Source organism: Stegastes partitus, unplaced genomic scaffold (assembly GCF_000690725.1).
Source record: "Stegastes partitus isolate 25-593 unplaced genomic scaffold, Stegastes_partitus-1.0.2 Scaffold28, whole genome shotgun sequence".
NCBI classification, from domain to species: Eukaryota; Metazoa; Chordata; class Actinopteri; family Pomacentridae; genus Stegastes; species Stegastes partitus.
This window is the reverse complement of record NW_007577759.1, coordinates 1,075,114-1,099,183: the sequence shown is the minus strand read 5'-3', so window position 1 is coordinate 1,099,183 and position 24,070 is coordinate 1,075,114. Positions and strand designations below refer to the sequence as shown.

General features: G+C 40.8%; 1 protein-coding gene across 1 annotated transcript; it reads right to left on the bottom strand.

Moving 5' to 3' along the window:
* Positions 1–1,866: 1,866 nt before the first annotated feature.
* On the bottom strand, positions 1,867–23,781 carry LOC103369656 (leukocyte cell-derived chemotaxin-2). Its single transcript, XM_008298430.1, has 5 exons — positions 23,691–23,781; positions 6,044–6,187; positions 5,370–5,457; positions 4,757–4,902; positions 1,867–2,033 (listed from the first exon to the last, which is right to left on the bottom strand). Exons 1-5 carry the CDS (start codon positions 23,779–23,781, stop codon positions 1,867–1,869), a joined length of 636 nt encoding a protein of 211 aa, XP_008296652.1.
* Between the last annotated feature and the right edge of the window lie 289 nt (positions 23,782–24,070).

Sequence of the window (24,070 nt, the reverse complement as noted above, 5' to 3'; positions counted from 1 at the left end):
TACCATTTAGCCATTGATTTTAACCATTTACTGTACGATTTTGATCATTTCTCTTTAACATACAACAAATTACCAATAAATCATTTTTCTAAAGCTGTTTTAAGCATTTAGTAATTACTTTGAGGCTGTTTTAGCCTTTGTATCTAATTTTAGTTATTTCAATTACCGCAATTTAGCAGTAGCATTCATGTTGAGTTAACTGTTAAGCTTGCTTTTTTTGCTTGTTTTGGTACGTTAATAGTTAGAATACATTCATTTCAAAATATCACTAAGATATTATGACTGAAGTTCTGCATTTTTAGCTAATTTTTTAAGGGGGGATTTTTTTTCTTTTTGTCTTTTTTCAGATAGGCACTTGCCTTCTTTCCGAGCCTTAAACTACACCTAGATGCTGGCAGGTTAGTGGAGTCATTAGATGCAAGTGCTAGGTGCAATTTTGTGCCAAACAAATTAAATTGACTTCATGAAAGTATTGAACTCAGGAACCCAGGTTCCAGTTTTCTTTTATATTTTGCTTTTTGTTGCACTGGATAACAGGATAAAAATACCATAGGCTAATGTGAATTTTGGATACATTTGTGATTTCTACTCACATGCCATCACTTGTGCTTTCTAATAAAAAACACAATTTACTTTTTATCCTAAATCCACCAAAAGCTTTCTATTGTCAGCTAATGAGAAAGGTAAGTAATTACTGAGTATATTCCTCATAATTGGTAGACAATAAAAAAAGAAATGATGCTATAATTATCTAGTTTGACTCATCGGGCTGCATCACATGATGTCTGGATGTGGCAGTCATAAGATGATGTGGGTGATAAACTGGAAGTGTGCTAATTTTGTTTCAGAAAAGTGCTTTATAAGGATGATGTTGTCATTGTTTTCACCATGGTGCTACAGATTTTGCATTTACCTGTAATAATTTTATTAACTAAACATAATTATAACTATATTTGTACACTCCAAGGCTAAGTCTGAGAGTTTATTGGCAATTTTGTTGCAAAATAGCTCCATCTTTTGGCGTGTTGTACTCATTACATGAATATTGTACATGTGGCACTTGTGTCCTATCACACACACACAGCCCTTGTAAATGAATTTCAGCAGATTCATGTAAAATTATAGCTGCGGGGGGGACGAACATATTATCACAGTAAGATAGAATTCAGATTAATGCAATGAGGAAAGCAACAATTTATTTTTAGGACTGGTGATGAAAATGTGTGACTCCCCATTTAAACATGTCACCTCCTACGTTTTGCTTTGAGCTGGGCTGTAACAAAGAAAGACCACTTTAAACAAAAGCAGAAATGACACTACATTTATTGCAACGCTAAAATATAAATACATCATGTAAAAGGGTAATGTGAGTCCATGTAGATGGAATATTTTTCACAGAAAAGGAGAAGCAGAAATAGTTGTGTATGTTTAAGTCCTAACTTAAGACATGTTAATTTTATGTGATGTTCAGTAAAAAATGCTTACAATGACAATACCAAAATATAGAAAGAGGCTCTAAAAAAAGAAACGGAGGAAATGGTCATAAAGAAAAGTTTGCAATCACAAGCTTGTAATAATGATATGCTTTTAATACATTTCTATTACTAGGGTAAAACATAATATAGTCTAGTTCTCAAAATGTGAGACACTGGTTTTAAAATGCTGCATGGAGAACAAAGATATCTATCTGTGTACTAAAGAGAAAGAACTTAAGATCAGAGTTGATGAATAAAAGTGCCTTAGAACTAACATAAGTTCTTCTAACCATCTTTAGACATTGTATCTGCAGCTGTTAAGGTGATGGGTGAGGGGCGACGTGGACGAGGAAATGTCACAAACAGTTATATAATAGATGAGAATCAGAGGTCATATGAAAGGTGAAGGGTCAGTACCATCACACATTTGCAGCTCCAGATGAGATGTGATGCCAGAGAAGTGTTCCTGCAGCGGCAACAGATATCCCAAAGCTTCTCCCTGAGCCACGGGGCCTAAGTACCGGTAAGGACGGATGTTGAAGATCTTCACGCAGTGCACTGGGTGGGACGGAAACAAAATCATTCTGTTTAGGATATTACCTCCTAATATCAACCCAATGCCTACTGCATCTAGGTTTGTTTTGTTTTTTGTCACAGACAGGTTCTAAATGTCAGCAATGACTCGGTTAGATTTACAGACATACTTGAGAGTCGTTTAAAAGAAACAGGCATATTCACGCCAATGAAATCAAGTTGCTTACATTATTTTTCTTTCATGGAGATGATTTCTGTGAAATTGAATCACATTTTTCCGACTTTAATCATTAGATGGAGTGGATGCAGTCAAGTTGAGGAAACATCTCAAGGGAAAGCAGTTTCACAGGTAAACACATGTTGAAAATTCCAGTCAGTAGCTTATTAACTAAATAAATCATTGTGTGTATATAGTAGAAAAGTAAGGGACACTTCAGCAAAGCAGTTTAAGAGTTTGCACAACAGGATAGCACACCTATGTATCCTCTTATCGCCTGCATTAACTTTTGAATGTAGCGATAACTGACATATAATTGCTAATTTAGAAATCTAAAATTCAAGACCATAAATTAAACCTGCCTTACCGTTCCGCAGACAAAAACAAACAAGCTGCCAACTCGGAAACAAACAACCTGAAAGTAGGCTAGTCGGCAGCAAACTCCACACCATCATTAAATCCTACGAGCTCCTAATGATCAGTGTCTCAGCATTAATGTGGGTATCATGGCGAGGTAATGTGTCTCTGTGATGTCTAATCATGTCTGTGGTTTACTCGGAGATGAAAGGACCTGACAGTACATGTGTTCTTCTGATAATACAGTTCAATTAGGGGTAGAAGCAGAATGAGGACTAATGATGTTTACTCATCATTCCAGCACCTTGCTAACTCACTCTCTAAACACTCACATGAGCATGTATATGCACACAAATATACACCGCACAGGCATGCATGGATAAAACACAGATGCTTTGTTCTGTAATAGTGGCCCTTATGGGGGTCATTACATATCAAACAGCCGTCGATGGACGGGTTTTGCATGAAGATGGGTCCTGGTGTTAGAGGCATTCAGGAGTTCAACGGAGTCTCAGCTCATCTTCGAACACCTTAAATAATCCCTGTTAACCAATGCTTTTCATCCACATGTAATGCCTTCACCATGATAACCTCGCCTTGCCTTTGCCCTTGCCGTGGCCCCGTACAGTATAGATTAAAGGTAAAGTTATCATTTTCTATTGTAGAAATTATCTCCAAATATTTGTAGATGGATGTTTTTTTTTTAGCAGTTTTTGGACATACTTTCAATATTGCTCTTTAGATGGTCCACTTGGGTCCCAACTGATTTTTTCTCAACAACTGCTGGATGATTTGCCATTGAATGCTTCAGATGGTCATGGTTCCCAGCAGTGGCCACAGCCACCCCCCCAAAAATCTCAATGGCCGCCCCAGATCTAACAGTTCATTCACTGAAACTCCAATGTCCAAGTTTCAGTGAATGTAACTACAGCGTCTGAGCACTAAGTACAGATAAATATAACAGTTGTGCGTAGGTGCAGGCTCTTGGCTATGCAGCTCGTCTGTAAACATCACAGAGAGCTGAAAAGACACAGTTTACATAATTTTATTTGACAGAGGTGCACACAGATCTCAATAATGTCAACAGGGGCTGAAGTTTAGTTTGTTGCTCCCAGCTGTTTGTACCGAGTTTATTCAATACCTGCAGCATCAGACAGCAGCAGGAAGCATATGAGTGTCTCCGAAGCAAGAAAAGGTATGCATATTTATGCACACAAAGCAACACAGCGGTAACTTTATGAATTATTTGTAATTATATATTATCTCCCGCATGGAATCAGGATTGATCAAGCTCTTACAGTAAATGCACTTTTCTACACGTAAGACAGTCACAGCTCGTCAGCTACAGTTAAATTATTTGTTACACAAGTAAGGATTCATCATAGCTGGATATTATTTTACTGTAAAAGTCTGATCCATTCACTAAAGTCATATTTTTATGTCATATCAAGTTTTCCTATTTGGGAGAAGTTTGCAGAAGTCACAATAATAAGTGTATATGGATCTGTAAACCGAATGTGACCTCTTGAAATATTAAAGTAACGACCAGATTATGGAAAGGAGTAGCCAAGTAACAATAAAAACACATTTTATGGTGCCATAAGTTGCTGTAGTTGAACAGATTATCATCATCTGTGTATCAAGGATGTTTTTCATATAGGTTTTCCTCTCAAATAGAGCAGCATCTTCTGCTGGGCTATTTTGAACAGAGAGCTGATCTCATAACCAACATTCTAGCTGTACCTGTAATAATCTGTGCACATCAGGTAATTAGTGACATTGACTGTGACTGTGAAATAAGAAACCAAAGCATATCAGTGCGCAATTTCATAGCTCTCTTATTGACAAAGTTTTCAACCTTAATTCTACAACGGATTTTAGGCCCTTTAAGATTTTGCGTAGCTCCACCAGCAGGTTAAACCCTTCACTTAACTGAATTATCTCTACATCGACCATATAGATTAATTAAGACTTTTAGATCCCCCTTTGGATTTGTTCGACACTATGAGAAGGAAGGGCACTCAAAGTGTCGATTCGAAGTCACTGTTTGTTTATATGCAACATATTCAAGACTTGATCGTATCATTTTAAATAGTAATTAGTAACCTCTACAAGTTCATTTCCCTTGGTGCACTCACTTTCAGGCAACGCATTGATATCTTGTCCTTCTTACCATCACTGAGAAGTTTGACCCCGTCATAGTGATTGCCAGCTGGGTCTTTCTGACTCACTGGACCCGCCAGGGACCCTGAGAATGGAGCGTTGATGATACCGTAGTCATCACACACCAGGTCCACTGCTTTATGGAGGCCATTAACTCTGTACGAGGAGTGATAGAAAAGACTGGCATTATATTGCCATCTTAAAAGGCCCATTTCAATTTGTCATATTTCATCAATGTTGTCAAACCCAAAAAAATATAATGGATGATATGGATTAGCGCATCTCTGCTCCAGCCTTCCACCCAGACAAAGCTTGACTGACCATCGGTACAGCTCTAGTACAGACTGATAGTAAATTTTGTAGGTGAAGTGGTGCTAAACCTTGAAATGATGTCACCTCAAATGGCTGCTAAAGTCAAAATGCTTATTTCAGTTTCTCTGTAATGTGAAGCTTTTGCTTCTACCCAATAACCAGGTTGATCACACAGCAGGACACGACAGAAGCAACATCATGATCACGGTAGGAAAGTATGCAAAGTAGACACTGCTGCATTGTTAATATCCCCATGTTGAATGAATAATCTTCAGAAGTAGAAAAAAAATAATTAAATCAGTAAAAATCACCTTTTGGAATTAAAAGCTCCACAGCCGTGTGTATCGCAGGCCCTGATTCTGTTGTTGTGGTGACCAGCACAAAGGACGCTCCAGGCTCCTACTGAACAAAGAGGTAACATGTTAGTTAATACTTTTACCTCCCAAATCACACTATATAAAAAAAAAAGCTGCAGCATTGCATACCAAGGCTATTTTTTAAAAATATGTTTGAAAATCCACTGAGTCTGAGTCACCTCATGTTCTATTCATGTGGAAATAAGGCCAATTACAGCAAAAAGGCACTATTCAAATGTCATTTACTGATGTCTTTTCCAACAGTGGTGTGTCAGACACTGATACAGCCGCACACCCACAATAACATTTTTCTGAGTCAGGCAGGAAAGAAAACCCTTTTAATTCCTGCTTTGGCAAAAAAAAACAAAAAAAAAACAGCAGTGGTTTTGTGACTGTTTGTGTCGAACAAAGTTTTTGGGAGGTATACCTAGTGTTAGCATTTGTAATACTGGCATAGGTTGGTATTTGCATGTGTATCACTGTACCTTGCATGCAACACTGCCTCGTCTTAGCGCCCGAACACTTGTCTTTTAAGTATCGGCCTTGACAGACGAATCGCTTTGGCTGGCAGATGCCTCCAAGTCTGGTGCAGCTGATGTCACTTCTTAATGGCACAGAAACTCTCTTACTTCCCGCCTTTCTGACCTTCTTTCTCGGAGTCACAGCCTTAGGTCCCCTGTCATTATCGGCCGTGTAATTTCTCTTCACCTTGATGCTGGTGTCAGTGTTCTTGCGAAGGCTTTGAAACTCTTCACTTTCCCTCTTTTCATGTTCTAAAGCACAACTTAACAGCACATCTTAGGGAGAGATGAAAGGTACAGAGAGTTCGAAATAAGAGAGTTAAGGAGGGAGGATTAAAAAAAAAAGAGAGAGAGAGAGAGAATGACTTGAAATAACTTTCTAGGTTTAAGGATTAAGTCCAATTTTTTGTGAGATTGATAGTGGGGAGTACCTTGAGTTTAGTTTTTTAGCTAGAAAACTGAGGCCACAGATTTTCCTCCTGTTCAGATAGTACCACATTTAAACTATTATTCAAAAGGAAACACAATTTGATGTATCTATTATAGCACATATTTAACTAGACTATCTACTAACTCATTTATATACATTACAAGTTAATATATAGTAAAGCTGAATTCATTTTCGGTCTTAAAAAAACGTTAATAACCAACCACAAGAAATTCACATAATCATAAGAAATTAAACTAAATTAACACTCTCCAAAATTTCCTGATGCAAATTTGGTCTGCTTTAAAATCTCCTAAAAACCCAGAAATATCAAAAGCAAAGCTCCAAAACACATCTTATAGTACTTAACAGCTGATTGGTATTAATGGAACAACCTGAAAACCTCTTATGATTATGTCCACGACGAGAATGCTTTCAGGAGATGCAGTTGCTCGTGACATTTTCCTAACTAAGTCACCAGGTAAGTCTTCTGTCCTCGCCTGGGCCCACTTGTTGAGAACTGTGTTCCTTGTCCATATAGACAGAGAGAGTCATAGTTCAGTTATTCATAGTGTGTTTAATTCTGACAGCATACTAATTATCCTGCCCAGACATGAGTCTTTGATCTTCATTAACCTCAGAAGCACGGAAAATATTTCAATCACGCTGCCCTGGCACAGGAACACACACTGGGCTCAGTGATTGAAAGAAGCTGCTTATCACCAGAAGGCCTTAATGACTGAGAGACAGTCAAGCAGAAGGGTTGGCAGTGGCATGGAAAAGCAATTTTCCTCAGCAAGACAGAGGAATTTTGTGACAAAAATGTGAGCGTGTTTGTTTCCTTAGCGAAATTAGCCTGGACTAGGGGAGTTTTGGTGACTGGTTTGCTGACTGGTCGTGCTACATTATGGGGCAGCTGTGGACATTCTTACTTTGGTATTAATAGCTAACCTGGACAGATGAACACAGAGACAGACATGACACTGATTGGCTAGCATGTGTCCATTAACTCCATTTGACTCGGCACCTCTCGCGGACCTGCAGAGTTGCGCCCGCCGTGCGGCATGAATCATTTTTATCTCAGTAACAGGATGGCTGTCTCATTTTCGTGTCGCTCAACAATCCCCCCAGAGTGAGAGTGCGCCTTAAGCTTTTCAGTAAGATGCAATGATGTAATGTTGCATTAGGCATTCAGTCATGCTTTAAATGTGTCATCCACTTGGGCCGACTCACAGTCACTCCAGCGATAGGCCCGAACCCCCCAAGGTTTGTGTTTACAGGAGTTTACAGTCTCCTAATAGGGCTCAGTTCATGCTAATTTGTAGGGGCATGGAGACATTTATACGCCATTTATTGTTTCCGTAATAGGAATCTTATTAGTGTACACTGCTGAAAGGAAAATTGCGGTGTGTCTACAAATGCGTGACCGTAGTGTGTGGCTGTGAGTAGATATTTCGTCGACATGCATGTATCTCCGTGTTGGTGTGACCAGCTTCACACTTTGCAGCAGTAGAACAGGCTACTTACAGCACACCAGAAGTGCTGCTGTGAGATCGACCCTCAAGAGCATTCTCATTATCAGATGATCAGGCCAGAACTAAAGACAAAATACAACGAGAAAACTCATTCAATCTTGTAAGGTAAATATCACATATGTACCATTCTTACATAAAGCAGCAGATTAATGCATATTTTAAGGCTCAAATCAAGTACATACTGACACACTGACTGGACTTTTATAGTAGAAAATCTGCCTCAAATCTCAAGGGCATGACAGAAGCAGTCCAAATACCCATTACTAATGGAATACTACCCAGAATTTCGAGTGAGAGAAAATGAAAGTATACGTACCAGTCCTATGGAGAAGCTGCAGTGTGGCTGCAGGCACAGCGGGTAGAATCACAAAGCAGGGACTGTTGGAAAACCAGCCCGCTGTGGAAGCTACAGGTCTGGACCGCAGGACGTTCCCCCCACTGTCAATATTGATATTGGCCTTTAGAAAACACACCCATTTACTGCCGGGAGAAGGGAAACTTTATTGACTTTTTTTGTCGCTATACTGAAAGTGACTCAGAAGTGTTACTGGCCTGTTTGCTTTGCTTCAATAAACATTAACTTTCAATCATACAATTCTGATAATATTAGTTATAGAATAAATGACATGTTTCCCTTTGAGCACTTCACTATTACAGTTATATTGTCTAGAAGAACCAGTAGGTGATGGAGAAATGTGATATGTATTATATTATTAGAGAGTTATACACTATTTAGCCGAAATATTAAAACCGCCTGCATAATATGGGTTAAAAACATCTTAATACTCTTAATGCATGGACTTGGGACATCTGGGGCTGCCCTGTGTTATCTCACTGGAATGCTGGTAGTGGATCCTTTGGGTGCTGTGAGCTGCAGGGTGGAGCCTCCGTGGATTGGATTTGTTTCTTCCCATGGGTGCTCGATTGGATTGGGGGCGCTTGGAGGCCCAGTCGTCTAAAGTAGCATTTACATGAAGGCTAACCCAAGGTTTTCCAGCAGAACATAGCACCGTAACATCCTGATTAATGCCATTCACGTCACCAGTCAGTAGTTTTAATGTTATGGCTGAATGAGCGAGTTTCATCATGATGCTCTCTTTTCTTACATCTTATTTCTAGATCTCCCAGAAATGAAGTTCATGCAGCAGTAATTGGTTTTCCCAGGTAGACTGTGGTGGAGAGTGTCACCGCCGCCTGCATTACATTATGCGTAGCTGCAGCGAGCACGCAATAAGGGCTCCGACTCCTCACGTGGCTCCAATAACACACACTCACATAAGCCCATTAGTATGTGCAGTGCAGTCAGCAGGCATGGCTGTTGTGTCAAGCCTAATGAGACAACAACAACAACAACAACGAAGGAAAGGAAAAAAAAAAAAAAAAAGAAAGAAAAGGAAAGAAAAATCATTATACTCTACACATGAGCCTGGCATCTATTATGAGATAATTAGCTTTAAGGCCTCACACAAGGCAATGAAAGTCAATCAATGGTATGAATTTCCTGCTCTCCCCGTGGGAGTGTGAAAAGTAGGTACACGGATGAACACAGTAAAGCACGTGGATGCGGGGTATTAAAGACTTGGCTTTGAGCAGCACGGACGGTGCGAAAGCCGAGGACAGCAGATCAGATTTCTTCAAGGTTATATATACATGGTAATCCAGTTCAAAGTGTGTGAATGTAGCGTCTCTTGAATAATTGGCTATGCTGAAAGCACTTTTCTTGTTTATTGGTCTTTATTTCAGAGATGTTACACTAATTGTCAAAAAAAAACAAAAAAACACTAAACTCCTAGCTGGCACGATGATGATAAAGCTGAGTTTGTAATTATGCTAACAGATGTGCAACCCAAACACCCCGACTTGTGTTCTTTTTAAATTGAACAACAGACATAAAAGCGATGTTCCTTCACCACAGCAACACGGAATTAAACTCCAGAAACTGTGTTTGCTCATTTAGCTTTCTCTCCATCTGTACGTCCAAGAGATATATGTACATCTTTTTTTCTTCTCTCTGCTGATGTATTGTGGTGCAGAAGAGGTCATGGTAGAATTTGAATGCTTTTATTTTTTACCTCTCAGGTGGTTACTCCGTCTGAATTACAATTTCCTGAGTGGAGGAGAGTGGACTCAATAGCAGCCGATGAAGAGTTGAGCCTTTTGCAGCCAGAAAGCTTTGATAATCAGATATCTGTGCAGAGGATTACATTGATGGACCATATGGCTTGGAACCTGAAAAAAAAGGAAAAAAGAGAGAGGGAATTAGGGAGAAAGTAGACTAATAAAAGACAATCAAAAGGAGAGGAGAATAATAAGAGATGGAGATGGAGAGGAGGGGGGGAGGAAATGATGAAGTGAGAGGTAAAATTTAGGAAAAGACAGTCGAGCAGACAGAATGAAGCAGCAGAAACTCCCAGCCAGCCTGTCTGCATCCTAAACACTCTCCGCTCAGGCAGAAGAAGAAAAGGATGGTGTTGACTCTGTGAGAACCCCTTTGATAAACATGGCTACTTAAATAGAAACATGCACCACATTTTCCAAACTCCTGGGAGCATAAAACTGACATTTCACTCCTGCTTCTCTGTCAGTTAGTTCTGGCATTTCAAGGAGAAGGAGAAGAGAAGCCACAAGTGTTTCCTAGCAACAGTTCGCTGCAAAAACCTCCTCCTCCTCCTCCTCCTCCCACCTGCTCTCCTCCGCGCACACACACACACACACACACAACCTCCCCCCCACTCCAAAACTCCCTCCTTCCCCGAGATACGAGTTGCAGCAATGCACCACTCGCTTTAGACCTGAAATACATTCTAATTCTCCCGACTCTCCCTCCCTGCCTCTCCCTCCTGTTCCCTTCAGCAGACTGCCAGGCCTGCATCAAATGACATTCAGGCCCCCTGTCATCTGTAAAGAAAAAGCACACAAGCAGGTATGTGAAGGTGAAGGCTGAAGCGCCGACAGACAAAATAACCGAAACACACGCGGTGATATTTCAGCATTTTTGCGAGCCGAGCCGGGCACTAGACATGTGCCTGATTTTTTTATTTTTTTTTTTTTCCCAGCAACTCTTTACGGCTCAGGTAAAAAAGGAACAGCTCACAAAAACAGGCTTGTGAAAAGGCTCTGTGGTCTGTTCATGGACTGAAACTGCTCTGAGGCTCTAAATCAGCTTTGGCAACACGGCAGCCCCAGTCACACCCACTTGGCTCTGTTGATTTGTAAACATATTCGTGGGGCTTGGGGAGCGGGTGTTTAGCCAGCCTGAGCAGACAAACAGAGCGCCGTAGGGTATGGGATAAAGTCGGTGATGCCGCTGGCAGCAGACAGGGGGCGCCAAAGTCTAAATAATTTGTTCTATTAAAAGCACGTCCATGTCTGCCACAGGAAGGCTTTCAAAGGGCATTAATGGATGGACTGAAGTCTGGCCGCGTGCCTCCGTCTCCCTCTCAGCTTTTAGGGGAGCAAAACAACAACATTCAGGCAGGAAATATCCTTTAATGTATACGAATGTCTCTCTTGTGAATTTGCGTAAACCTACAGCTAAAAGTCAACCCGCGCAGCGAGCAGCGAGAGAACAAAGGTGAATGTGACTGAAATCTTAAGGCCGAGCAGCCTCGAAGGTGTGAGGTAGAGTTGGATGTTATTCCAGAACTATAAAGGATCTGATATTCTACAAGGGATGTGTGCATTTGTCCGGTCCAGAACACTTAGCACTCCTCCCACAAGTACAAAAATGGTATAGAAAGTACAGTCGGAGAGGTCATAACTCAGCAGTGTCGGGGGATTTATCCTATAATAATGCTATGTGTGCTTACTGTAGCTTTTGTGTTCAAACACACAGCCCCAGTTGACACCTTACCTTGTAACATTTCCTTCACATGGCAACTTTCATTCTTAGGGGAACTAATAGAGCCTGTAACACAACAAATACAGATGTAAAGGAGGGAAAACTCCAAGTCACTGATGACAAAGTAAAAGTAGTTCATTGGAGAGGGAGGGAGAGAGAGAAGGAGAGCTCAGACTTGAAAGACGGAAGCCTTTGAACTGTGCATGAGTGGACATAACAGCGGCAGTGAATGTGATAGGCCAAAAACGATGAATGTCTCACATGCCATGCCCAATCATGTATGGATCAAAGCACGGTTTGGTGATTGATAGATCAGCGCGGGAGGAGAGCGAGCATATCAAACGCGGTGCGGAGGACGGCTAAATCACATCCCTTTCGCTTTGATGAGGAAGAACGCAGAGGTAGGCAGCAAAAGATGAGGTGGAAGTGTGGGAGAAATGAATTAAGGAGAGAGCTAAGTCACTGCTGGCAAATACAGCAGTCAGTCACATCATCTTCACAGTATCTGATCCCAGCTGGGCGGCGACGAAGAAAGATGGAGGACATCTTTAAACTGCTGCTTCCTTAGAAAGTTTCATTCAGGATCTCTTCTTTCATGGAGCCTTTGTAACAGACAGACTAGTTTCTGGAAACAGCAAGCCGTCACAAAATCCTCATAAACTAAAGCCACGAGAGTGCAGAATAATATCTGGCACTCGGTAATGTTCGGGATTTATCCACGGAGGGGGAAAATGAGGCAAAGTTATTCTGTTCATCACAAAGCATATCCCAGGTGTTAGATGCGGTGAGCGCAGACACGGCGGCCACCCGATCGATTAGCCCGCGCTGTGAGGTTGCATTGATGAGCGAACAACACAGATGACCTCCATTTTCGCTCTCCAATATTGTTGTTGAAAACTCGCATAGGAGAAATTGACTTCTATAAGTGAGGACAATACATAGCAAAGTAAGTTGTTATCTAGCCCGGGCTCCCATCTAAGCAACATCTCATTTAAAGTCTGTTCATTAAGAAGCACCTAATTACACCCACATTATCTATAATTACAGTATTTTTACATCACGCTTCCAAGATAAAACTCCTTTAATGCAGCTTCAGTGTATAATTAGCATTGGTTAACTCCTACTGCACACATACTTAAAGAGGAATTGATACCAATACACCTGTCTAGCAGGCAGAGAGGAAAAAGCACCACAGTAGCTTCAAAGTTACCAAAAAATGGATAAATCACTTTATGATTATTGTTTAACTAAATACTATAAGCTGAAACCCTGCTGGGATAATAAACTCTGCTGAACAAAGTATATTTTATGGATAAACAACACAGGCAACTACAAAGGGCTTGTTTGAGAGGACTTCCAAGGAATAAGTGATTTGACTCAGCAGCAGCAAAACGCTCAAAATAGCCCTCCTAAAGCCACTGCTGCAATGACATAAAACCTGCAAAGCTCCCTTAAGGAATCCCCGTTTTCATTTCGGTTCACCTGTCTTCTTTGACTTTCAGTTTGTTTTGAATCACCATCTCTAATCCTGACGAGCAAAACGAGGATACGTCCTTCCAGCAGCCCTCAAGAACAACAACAAAAAGAAAAGAAGCAGGACAATGTTGAGGGTGGAGCAGCAAGACAAAAAAGTTTGCACAAGTTTGTGTGTGTTGTTTTTCTCTTATTATATAAAGATAACCTAGCAACCCTGTTCTACATTATTCTACCCAGCAGAATAATGTGGTTTTTAATAGTTCTTTTTTCTGTCAACAAACGCACCGAGGAAGAGCTGTAACAGTCTGCGCCTACATAGGCAGTATGTGTTAGTGGAATCAGTTCAGTGGTTGGTCTTTTCGGAGTATTTAAAGTCATATATTTGCCTGAGAAATTGAATAGTAGGTTTGGGAAGGAGGTCTGAAATGGAGGTATATTTTAATGATCGATATCAATGATTTACAGCTTATGTGAAAACTGACATTTATTGATATATTCTTACGAATATATCAATAAATGTGCTTATTTAGTGTTTTTATTGTTCAGAGTTTCTTAAATTCAATCTCATGAAATGTTCCTTCTTACATCCTAATTGCTTCTAAGGACATGTAAGACAGACTGAATTTTGCATGTGGTCACCTGTTGATGACTTTTAACTCGCCCGCAATCCATCATCGCAGGAGAACTTGGGTGTGAAAATGCCAACTCCTTTCCCTTCCTCTGTCTCATCTGTCTTCTTGCAGTGGGGGGCAAGGGGGGGGAGGGATGCGCTCAGATTTCCGTTTGGCCAGAAGATGGCAGTAATAATCCACCGGAGGAGGCCACCGAGGCGGGCAGAAGGCACGTTGAAACAGCAGGAATCTCATAGGTTAATTACATAGCACTCTCATGCCAGGGAACGTGATCATTCAAACACTATCTAACTGGATGGAGGCACCGAAAGAGAGAGAGAGAGATGGGGAGAGAGAGATAAATAGAAAATGTGTGTGTGAGAGAGACGGCAGGTAGAAGAGGGCGGAGGAAAAAAAAAAGAGAAAAGTTTTGTTTTGCTTGCTAATAAATGTGTCACTGTGTTTGCCTGCTAATAATCACCTCCACTCAATTTGTTGTTACAGTTTTCAGTGGCTTCTTTTTCTGTCTCTGTCCACGTAATTACAAACAAGACCTGGGAGAGCTGATGGGCCAATTTAAACAGAACCTACTGACCTGTCTCGACAGAGGGTAAGTGGAAAGTAAGATCCAATCTTCATACTGTTTTTTTTCCCCCCAACATAACATACACACACACACACACAGACAGTATTTCACCAGAGATGTCTGACTACAGGCTTATTCGCTTTTACAATACATGAGGCTGACAATCGCGTGCCTCGCTCACAGGGAAACAGCTCTGAGGGTGTGTGGCTTAAAAGTAGATGTCAAACAGCCTCCTACCACTGCCACAAGAAACTTTGTGGTTAATTAATGGTTAGCCATTGTAACTGCCAACACTTGTTCAACAATATCAATAAATTATTAATGGGCTAATTAAAGATTAGATTACAGGATTAAATGTTTGATGCTGTTGACTTGAAGATTATGAGGGCCGGGAAAATAAATTATGCAACCCAACACATCACTTTTTCAATCTGTTGTATAAAACATTTAGCTAATCCTTGACAGTTCACATATTTTTTTTTTTAGTTTTATCTGCAAGTTCCACTCAAATGTCCTTTGAAAGACCCGGAGGTTACTGTAATTGTTTCCCTTGTACTGCTGTCCCTGAAGAGATCCCTTCTTAAAGCAGCTTAAGTAGAAGTGAAGTGGAAAAAGCCCTCGTTTTCTGCAAAAATGCATTCAACACAAATATACAGTCTGAGGGCCAGCATGAACTAGAACTACATTACGCACAGCACATTGAAACAAGTTGCACCTTCCCTCAAGTGCAAGCAAATGAAACTGTTTTGGTGCAATCAGAGAAACTAGTTCAGGGACTTTACTAATGGCGTAGACTCAATCTGGTGTCACTATGCTGCCATGACCTCTTGTGCTGGTGAGAAAGGTTTCTGTGGGTGGATAGTTTTCCACTTAGGGGTTGGTGGAGTTAACAGAATGGGTAAAGGCACAGTGATTATCACCTCACGTCAATGAGAGGCTGCTTGCTTGTATAAAATGAACCAACAGCCAAAACAAAGATAGCAAGACTGGCATGACAGGGTCTTGTTAGAGTATATTTGAGCGAGCACTGACGTGATAAAAGGCAGTTTACCTATCTACTAATCTATTTACACAACATACACAAAGGAATTCATGTTTTTTAATATCGTTCCAGGTCACAGGTAACGTCATTAAACTTTGCACACGCCGTCTCCTGTCTTGTTCTTGCAGTCAGTGATGCCAACATGCTTTGCATTAACACCAATGGGAAGCGGTAGGCCACCACATAGCTTATCATATTTAGTGTAGAATAACAGCAGTAAGCAGGAACAAGCCTCCTCAGCTTCAGCTAACAGAGAAGGGGATGATTTAGTAGCAGCTACATCAGGTTTAAATGGTGGTATCTTGTATTTAGTTGTCCCTTTGACCTTTCTTGCCCCCATCCTATTTATTTTACTCTCAGCCAACCGCCTGTTTCTGTCCTCACCACATAACCTTTTGAGTGTTTTCACTCAAAGATCATGAATACAAAAACTAAAGACTAAAAACTTACCAACACGCTCTCAGCTTTCAAAAAAAAGCTTGCGGTTGCTCGATCAAACTCACTCAGATTCAGTCTTTGTAATCAGGGAATATAAATGGAGGAACATAGTTCCATCAAGCCGACCTGTCAAAACAGCAGCACTCTTAAAAGCCACAAAACAAATTCAACTTTTCCACTGCCGTGATCGACAGCTAACATCTCTACAAGGTCACGTAGACCTTGTATTGATCTGGTGTCCTGAAGCAATCTTGACCATAATATTGGAACATTTTGCCAGAGCAAATCCATTCAAAGCCACGAAGATGATGAGACATCAGACCCTGGATGTCCTCAGTGTTGTTGACTAAAGTGTGACAAAAACTGACAGCTGAATGATTAAAATGTGACTTAAAATAACAGAAATTTCATCTAAAAACTATGACAAATGTCAGGTGATTTTTCAGACTTTAGATAAAGTTTGCAAAAGCTACTAATATTATTCATTGCTCAGCTGGCCACACTACACGTCTTAGCTCTTTTTTGCATTTCCAGTAATGATAAAACCAGTTCTTAAAGGACAAGATGGAAAGTAAAATAAATACAAAATTATAAAAGCTGACGCACTTTTATTAGCTTTGTGCAAGATTATATAAATAACACATTGTGCACTGTATGTTTCTGTGGCCATGTGCATATTTCTGACTGTGCAAAGACATATTGGAAAAGAAAGAACAGAGTAAAATGAGGCAGACGGCGAGGAAGGCACAAAGCTACAACGTGTGCTAATGGTCCTACAGACTTAAAGCTAGAAGCATGGCCATTGTTAACAGGAGTCATTAGTGTCACCGCAGTCAGACATAAATAGTATAAAAGAATTCACAGGGGCACCTTTTTGCCCATTTAGCACAGAAAGCATTGACCAACTCGGTGAAGAAGCTCAGTATGTGCGAGAATGCATCCCAATTATGCTGTACTCCCACGGTGGCAATGTTCTTTCCTTATCCCCATGCAGGAAAATTACATTTTGTCATTGGAATCACAAGTGGTTTAAATATTTTCCAGAATCGTACAGTGGGGCTGGAAAACCAATCGATGTGGAGATGCACAAATATACTGTACGCACAATCTCAAAGTAGGAACTCACACAGGAGCACAAGAGGCTGTTTATTAGCGAGCTGAAGCCAGTCGCAGGTTTTACTCGTGGGACAGTTAAAGGACAATGTTGTTCTCTTTAAGTGGTGTAATTCGATAAATATGTTTGTATTTCATGATGTCATAGTGTAATCTGTATTAGACATAATTCAGTTTTGTTAAACTTAAATTTTTAATTGGTTTCAAGTAAGCACTGTTGCCTCGCAGCAAGAAGGCCACCGGTTCACGTCCTGGTGAGGACACCGGGATCTTTCTGCGTGGAGTTTGCATGTTCTCCCCGTGCAGCGTGGGTTCTCTCTGGGTTCTCCAGCTTCCTCCCACACAGTCCAAAAACATGTTGAGGTTAATTGGTGATTCTAAGTTGTCTGTGTGAATGTGAGTGTGCTTGGTTGTCTGTCTCTAAGTGTAGCCCTGTGACAGACTGGTGACCTGTCCAGGGTGTCCTCTGCCTTCACCCTAAGTCAGCTGAGATAGACTCCAGCCCCCCGAGACCCTAGTGAGGATTAAGCGGTGAATAGATAATGGATGGATGGTTTCAAGTAGACATGAATGTGACAATTCGTAGTATTTTGAGGCAAATATTTTCTGATAGAGACTCGTCCGACTATTCTTGAATGTCTCCTTTGAGTGACACTTGGAAAAATTGAACATAATCACGCAGATGAAATGTGCAGTTTTGTATGTGGCTAGTGTTCACACAATCACGTGATATGAAGTCTCATCTATTCTCTGATCCGAAGAAAACCAATAATCAATTGTGAGGTGCTTGAGATTTTTAATGTAATATAAAAACTGAATGTCAGCAAATGGCTGTTAGCGAGCCAGCTTTTATCTTGTAAGAGAATATGCAAACAGAGATTTATGACCCTCAAAAAACACCTTTTTTCCCCCCTCTCTTTCTCAGTCCTTTATGTAGAGTGCATTGTGATTGGGATGCAGAGTTAAAGAAAGTAGACGGAGGCTTTGGAGTTGAAAAGTTATGTGACAGAGAAGAAAAGAGGATCTGAGAGCCCAGAGAGAAAAGTCCTAAAAAAGAGAAACGCTTGTCAATGAAATAACAATGGGGACAGGAGTTGGTGTGTGCTGTGCGGGCGGATCCTCCTCGGTTAGGAGAGCGCCGGTGGATGGGTGGCAGGGCTCCAGAGACACCCAATAAGGAGCGACACACATCACTCAGCACTGCTCTCTGCTGCAGTGATGTCTGCAATCCTATTCTGCAAGCACCTATCCAACTTTTCCCAAAAAAAGTTCACTTCTCACAAATCTGGAGAGCACTCTGATTGCTACACAGATCGAAACGCTCTCAAAACCGACGTGACCCAATAAAATGCTCAACAAATCATCACAAGTCCATGGTCTTTGAGTGTCAGGTACCACTTCAAATGTCACCTCAAACAGCCCCGCCTCACCCTCCCTGATCTTATCATCATTAACATGAATTATACATTATGCATAACTGTGATTACTGGTGCATGCTGTCATTCCAGTAGGGAAAAAAACATCAACTTATCGTACAATTTTTACCAACTGATAAACACATCCCAAGCTGCAGCTGTTGGTTTACCTTTTGCAAGAGTGGTTCTGTTTGCAAGCAAACAGAGGAAAAGAGTATTGAATCTTGAGATATTTCACGAAAAGTTTTAACACACAAATGGCACCGAAGAAGCTGATGTACTGATTCAGATAATTTTCATCAAGCTACAAAACAAACACACTAAAGTTTGGACATCTAAATGCATCGATCACTGCTTTAAGAGGTCAGATTGTGCCCTCAGCCTTAAGCTTACATTAAATTATTTTTTTTGTTGGCCACTCCAGGGCAGCACAACAGGCTACAATATTGATATGCACGGTGTTATCACCTCACAATTTTGATGTGGTGAAAATGTTAGCACAAAGCTGCTTATTCACAGCGAGCAGACACAAAAACAACCTCATTAATTCAGATTCCTGCTTGTGTACTTCTGATGAGGTAAGTTCAATATTCACTCTTTATTTACCTCTGCCTTTCTCTTCCCACGCTACTGTGGGGACATTTGTGTTTGGCTGCTAAATACTCATTTGTTTTGTCACACACTTTGTCTGTGTGCCATTTTACGATGGCCAGGTAGAGTGCAGTGGATTCATAAAAGCTTGTTTTGATGAAGAAAAGCCACCTGCTGTGCCTGAGAAAAAAAAACAGGTTCCTGCCAACCAGGAAATTGAAGCAAAACAGTGAATTGCGTGCTTTAAATCTAAAACAAACACCTAAAAGACTCGAAAAAGCTCTGTACAGTCAAATGATAATTCTGTACCTTTGTGATCAGGAGCGACCCCGGTACCATTATATATAGCTATCGATCCATTGTCAATATAAAACTATTGATTTAAGTGGTGTAATATAAGTATAGGTTAGTTTTAATTACATGCTTGTGTGTTAAGTGGCCTATTCAATGGTTTGCTGAGCAGAAATGGAGCAACACTAATGTCAAGTGTCAACCATGATTTAACATGAAAAACACACGCCTAATGGGTCGGCAAAGCATAAAGGGAAATAAACCTCAGATGAAAGGAAAAGGTGTCAAACTCACGACTTGATCAATTACTTCACTTAATCATGCTTCACAAATTGTCCAGTGGGCTTGGCCTGTGGTATACAGGAATTTTTGCAAGGCTCGTAAATAGAAAAATGTGTCATGTACGTGGTATAATTAGAGCAAAACAGATAAAATGTCAATATAGCACAACATGATTGTGTAGCTTACTTGGCCCTGGACTGCTGTGCATGTGATTACATGCTCATAAGTGATTTTTGGTAATGATAATCTCGTCACGGTTGCTGGGCAGCACGGTGCTATACATGGTGACACCAGAAGGAGGTGGAGCATGTTTGAAGGCAAATAAATTGAAGTTGGCAACTGACCCATATAAAACGACAAAGCTAGCAGTAATGTTGTCTAATGATCCTTTCCATGCTAATTAGAAATGACAGATGGAAAAGCCAAACTTAATTAATGTTATCTCAGGTAGACAGCACTAACAATTAAAAAGGGCTTTTTAGCGACACAGAGGTTGTGCTACATAAGTGAACTTTACATACTCGGAATCAACAGGCGCGGCTGTTATTTTCAACACACATGAAGTTGCACTTTAACTGTTACCTCAGGATTATGAAATCAGTGTCGTTGGATGCACTGAAATTGTCAAAGAAATGAGTGCTCCTAGTTCCCAAACTCAGCACTCCTTTCACTTAAATATATACATTTTTTTCTGTCACAAAACGTCTTAGAGGTGAAAGAGAAATATGCTAAAATTGACTTATCTGTGTAGTAAGGGGATTCTGGATTAAATTATTAGATTTATCACGCGCAGTGCACTGGGTGAAAAGTAGGGAAACACCTGAGCCTTTCTGCTTTCTGCCAAATGCTAGTTGGGATAGGCTTCGGGTCCTGTGACCATGAAAAGGATTAAGCTGGTGGGGAGAAAAAAAAATGACTGAATGAATGAATAAAATGATACTGAGATACTGAAAGGATGGATTTCAGGCACCATAAGATATCAAATCCTTCACCGGACTGCCATTCCACAGAGGGAAGAGTTCCGTTAAGACACTCTCTCACCACACACACACACACACACACACACACACATGCGTGCACACACGATCATCCTTCAAACATGTATATGGTGCACACAACAGTCATATTCTATCATACATTTGTGTTCACTCACACACCCACGACACAAAGCACACACACCCTTACACATTCACACACAGGAGCATCATATCTCTGGTGTTCACCTTGACTTAGCAGAGGGCTGCCTTCATAAATCCCTCCTTATCTCGGGTCTCAAATGCATCCAGATATATGACCGTGGAATCTGACTGAAATATGTAACACTATCAACAGCGGTGATGGGCAAACCCTTCCTCACAAATGCACACAGTCATGTTTCCATCACTTCAGAGGACATGACTGACATCAATTTCCTGAAGACTTATCCTAACCCCAACCGTAACCGCTATTGTCTCAACCCCTGAGCATTCACGGTAAAATGAAATGGTATACATAATGAGGAACTGCTTTTTCTCCCAAAAAGAGATGCGGGTCCCTACAACATTAGCAACACACACACACACATAAATATGCACGGACATTGGAGGAGTTGTTGAAACAAGTGTTATTTTCCCAGAATAAATTGTAGTGTTGTCGTTAACATCTCTGTAGTGACACTGTAAATTGCTAGCAATTGCAGAAACAGTGGCTCTGGTGCTTCAAATGTCTGACGGGAGCTAATTATCAGCAGTGGATTAGTTCTAAACATGACTCAGGAAGTTGTGCAGTGTTGCATGATCAACATTGGGACTTGCGTTTTTGTGCCCACTTGTTTGTGCACATTTGTGATTTCACTGTGCATCAAGAACATTGCGTCAAAGTATGGAAGTATTAAAGTGAAAAGGCCTTAGGTGAGCTTCATGTTAAGGAACATCACTGGTAACAGAAGTTGGTTCTACAGCTATAACTCACACACCAAACAACATTCTTCACATTAGAGACTGGAGAAGATGCATCACTTCAAGAGCTCACACCAAGAGCAGGCTTATCGTTTGGCTGTTATTCACAGAGTTGTGCGTCTATGGGAAAACTTCAGGCACAAACAAACTGAACTGTAGCGCAATAGGTATTGGGTGCTTATGGAAGATTGCAAAAACGCAAGATTTTTTTGCCGACAGCATCACTATTTTAATCCCCCACCCACCCCACTTGTTAGACTTGGCTCAGTGATGACTTTGAAATCTACTACAAAATGAAATTCAGGTTGAAAAGTTGCCATTTCCGCACAGTAGAAGGGATCCAGTGCACACTGCAGATGGTGCTTGACACGCTTACAGGATGGAAATGGAGTGTTGTCCAAACGTGGCTGGAGCACTGGGAGCAGTGGAATGCTGCACAAGGTGACTACTCTGAAACGGTGGCAGTCAAATTCAAATAAACAGTTTTTGCTCTTAATAGAAACATATTCTGAACTTTTTGATTGCAACTTGTCTCCTGAGTTTAGTAACTTTGAAAGTAGGAGTCTCTTCTTCTGGTAGAGGCATTTTCCACCAAGCTGACAAGTAACAAATCAGTTTAAACAGAGAGAACAAGCTGATGTCAATGATCCATCAAACTCTACCAGACAGCATACAAGCTGATCTTATTAACTGTCAAAGTAACAGAACGCTAGTGTGATTAGTAACCCGAACATAATTACTTTTATTAATTAGTTTTATACTGTAATCCCTTACATGACTTTGAAAAAGTAAGCACATAAATCCAGTGCAAAAGTCTTACTGCCAGTTGTGATGTGCACAAACTGGCTCCTGCTAATGTTCACTTACAGCTTTCTCAAGTAGACCCACGTATGACGTGTTTTGGTATTTGTCTCCTTCCGTGTGCCTGTTTGTATGTACATTAAATCAAGCAGTGATGATGTATGTAGAAGATGCAACTGTTTGACAATGAAGATCATAGATTACATCATGTACCTTTGACTGTCATGAAACACCAGTGAGTAAATTGTACACGTGTACTATAAATCTGCTGGATGGTGGTGTGTCTGGCGTCTTCTACTGTCCCTTGTGATTTATGTGGCCCATGTTGTTATTATGTGTATTGATATGTACTATTTACTAAGTCTTTTGTTGTAACTCTAAAAAATAAACATAAAGATTTACTTTTATTCCTATTCTAAATACAGCATATCTGTTAAAATATGTGCATGATAATGTGTTATTGGTGTCCTAAAGCCATATCTTACCATATTCAATGTTCCTGCATGCATTAGTATACAGACAACGTGTCAGACAACCAAACAGGCACTTACATAGGGAACTCCTTTTAACGTCCTTTTCCCTTAAGGCTCTTTCCAACAACTCCCTACGCAGAAAGAAGTATATGAAATGAAGAGACACGCATGTGAGTGGAACAAGGTCGGTCAATACGCCTGGGAACCCAAAGCTTCGAGTGCTAACTGGCTGATTGCTGATGCAGGTCTTGCTGAGTATCTTAAAAACCTGAAGCATTGTTAGAGGAATGGAAGGGAGAGAAATAAGGTGAAAGTAGACTGAAAAGAGAAACAGAAAAAAAAGAAGATAAAAGACAGAAATTAGATGCTTTAAACTTTAACAGAGGCAAGAAAGTCAGCCTTAAAAATGGAAGGTTAGAGTTGAACTTCAAATTTCGGGAAAAGTTCCAAGGGCAGAGAAAGGGGGGAGATATGAGAAAGAGGTGAAAGTCAGAGAGCACACAAGGAGAGCCATTCCAGAGTGCCAGAGCACCTAGGGATAAGAAGAGCAGGAAAGTAGGGAGAACACAGGTAGAACACGGAGGTTGGAGGCCCGGTATCCAGTGGGACAACCCACCTGCAGAGCAAAGCCACTGGGCATTGACACTGCCCCTTCCATGATTAATAGGGTTGTCATTTATGACAAATGCTGCACTGTGTACGTGACCTACTTCAAGATAGCAGAAACGCAACATCCCTCCTTCTCTTGCATCTCTTTTCCCCTTCTTTCTCCCTAAGAGAACCATCTACTCCCTCCAACAACAACTCTCTCTCCCCTGCTTTCTTGTGGCTGGAGTTATGCCAATGTTCTGTCTTTATCTGGGGCTATAAAGATCCTCTGCACTGACAATAGGTACCTGCCTGTTCCACGGGCTTGCAGAGGTACTGTCCCAGGTAGGACGCTGTTGACTCTTTGAGACAATGAGGTCCCTCACCGACTGACTGCATTCCCGACTGACATCAGCGAGGCAAAAACCAGCACAGATGTTCTTTGCCAGAGTTCTACACCTTGTTGCATCCCTGAGGGGTAACACACAGACAGTTCACGGAAATGCAAACAAACAAAGCAAAAACTAATGAGAATAATAATGATGTACTCGATGGGTAAGCTTAATTTACATTATTAGGCACATTTGAGATTGCAGATGATTCATAAAGTGCTACGGTGAGCAAGTCAGGCGAAAAAAGAACAATTTGCGCACACCTAACCTTTTATGTTGCAACTCCCTGGAGAGGC

What these genes read in the sequence shown, in the direction of transcription:
- LOC103369656 (XM_008298430.1), bottom strand. Translation starts at nt 23,781, where the DNA reads ATGCAGTCAGTCGGTGAGGGACCTCATTGTCTCAAAGAGTCAACAGCG. An exon ending in GGAGCTTTTAATTCCAAAAG is followed by an intron (nt 4,903 to 5,369) that starts GTGATTTTTACT and finishes CTCCTCGTACAG; the next exon opens with AGTTAATGGCCTCCATAAAG. An exon ending in GGTCAAACTTCTCAGTGATG is followed by an intron (nt 2,034 to 4,756) that starts GTAAGAAGGACA and finishes CGTCCCACCCAG; the next exon opens with TGCACTGCGTGAAGATCTTC.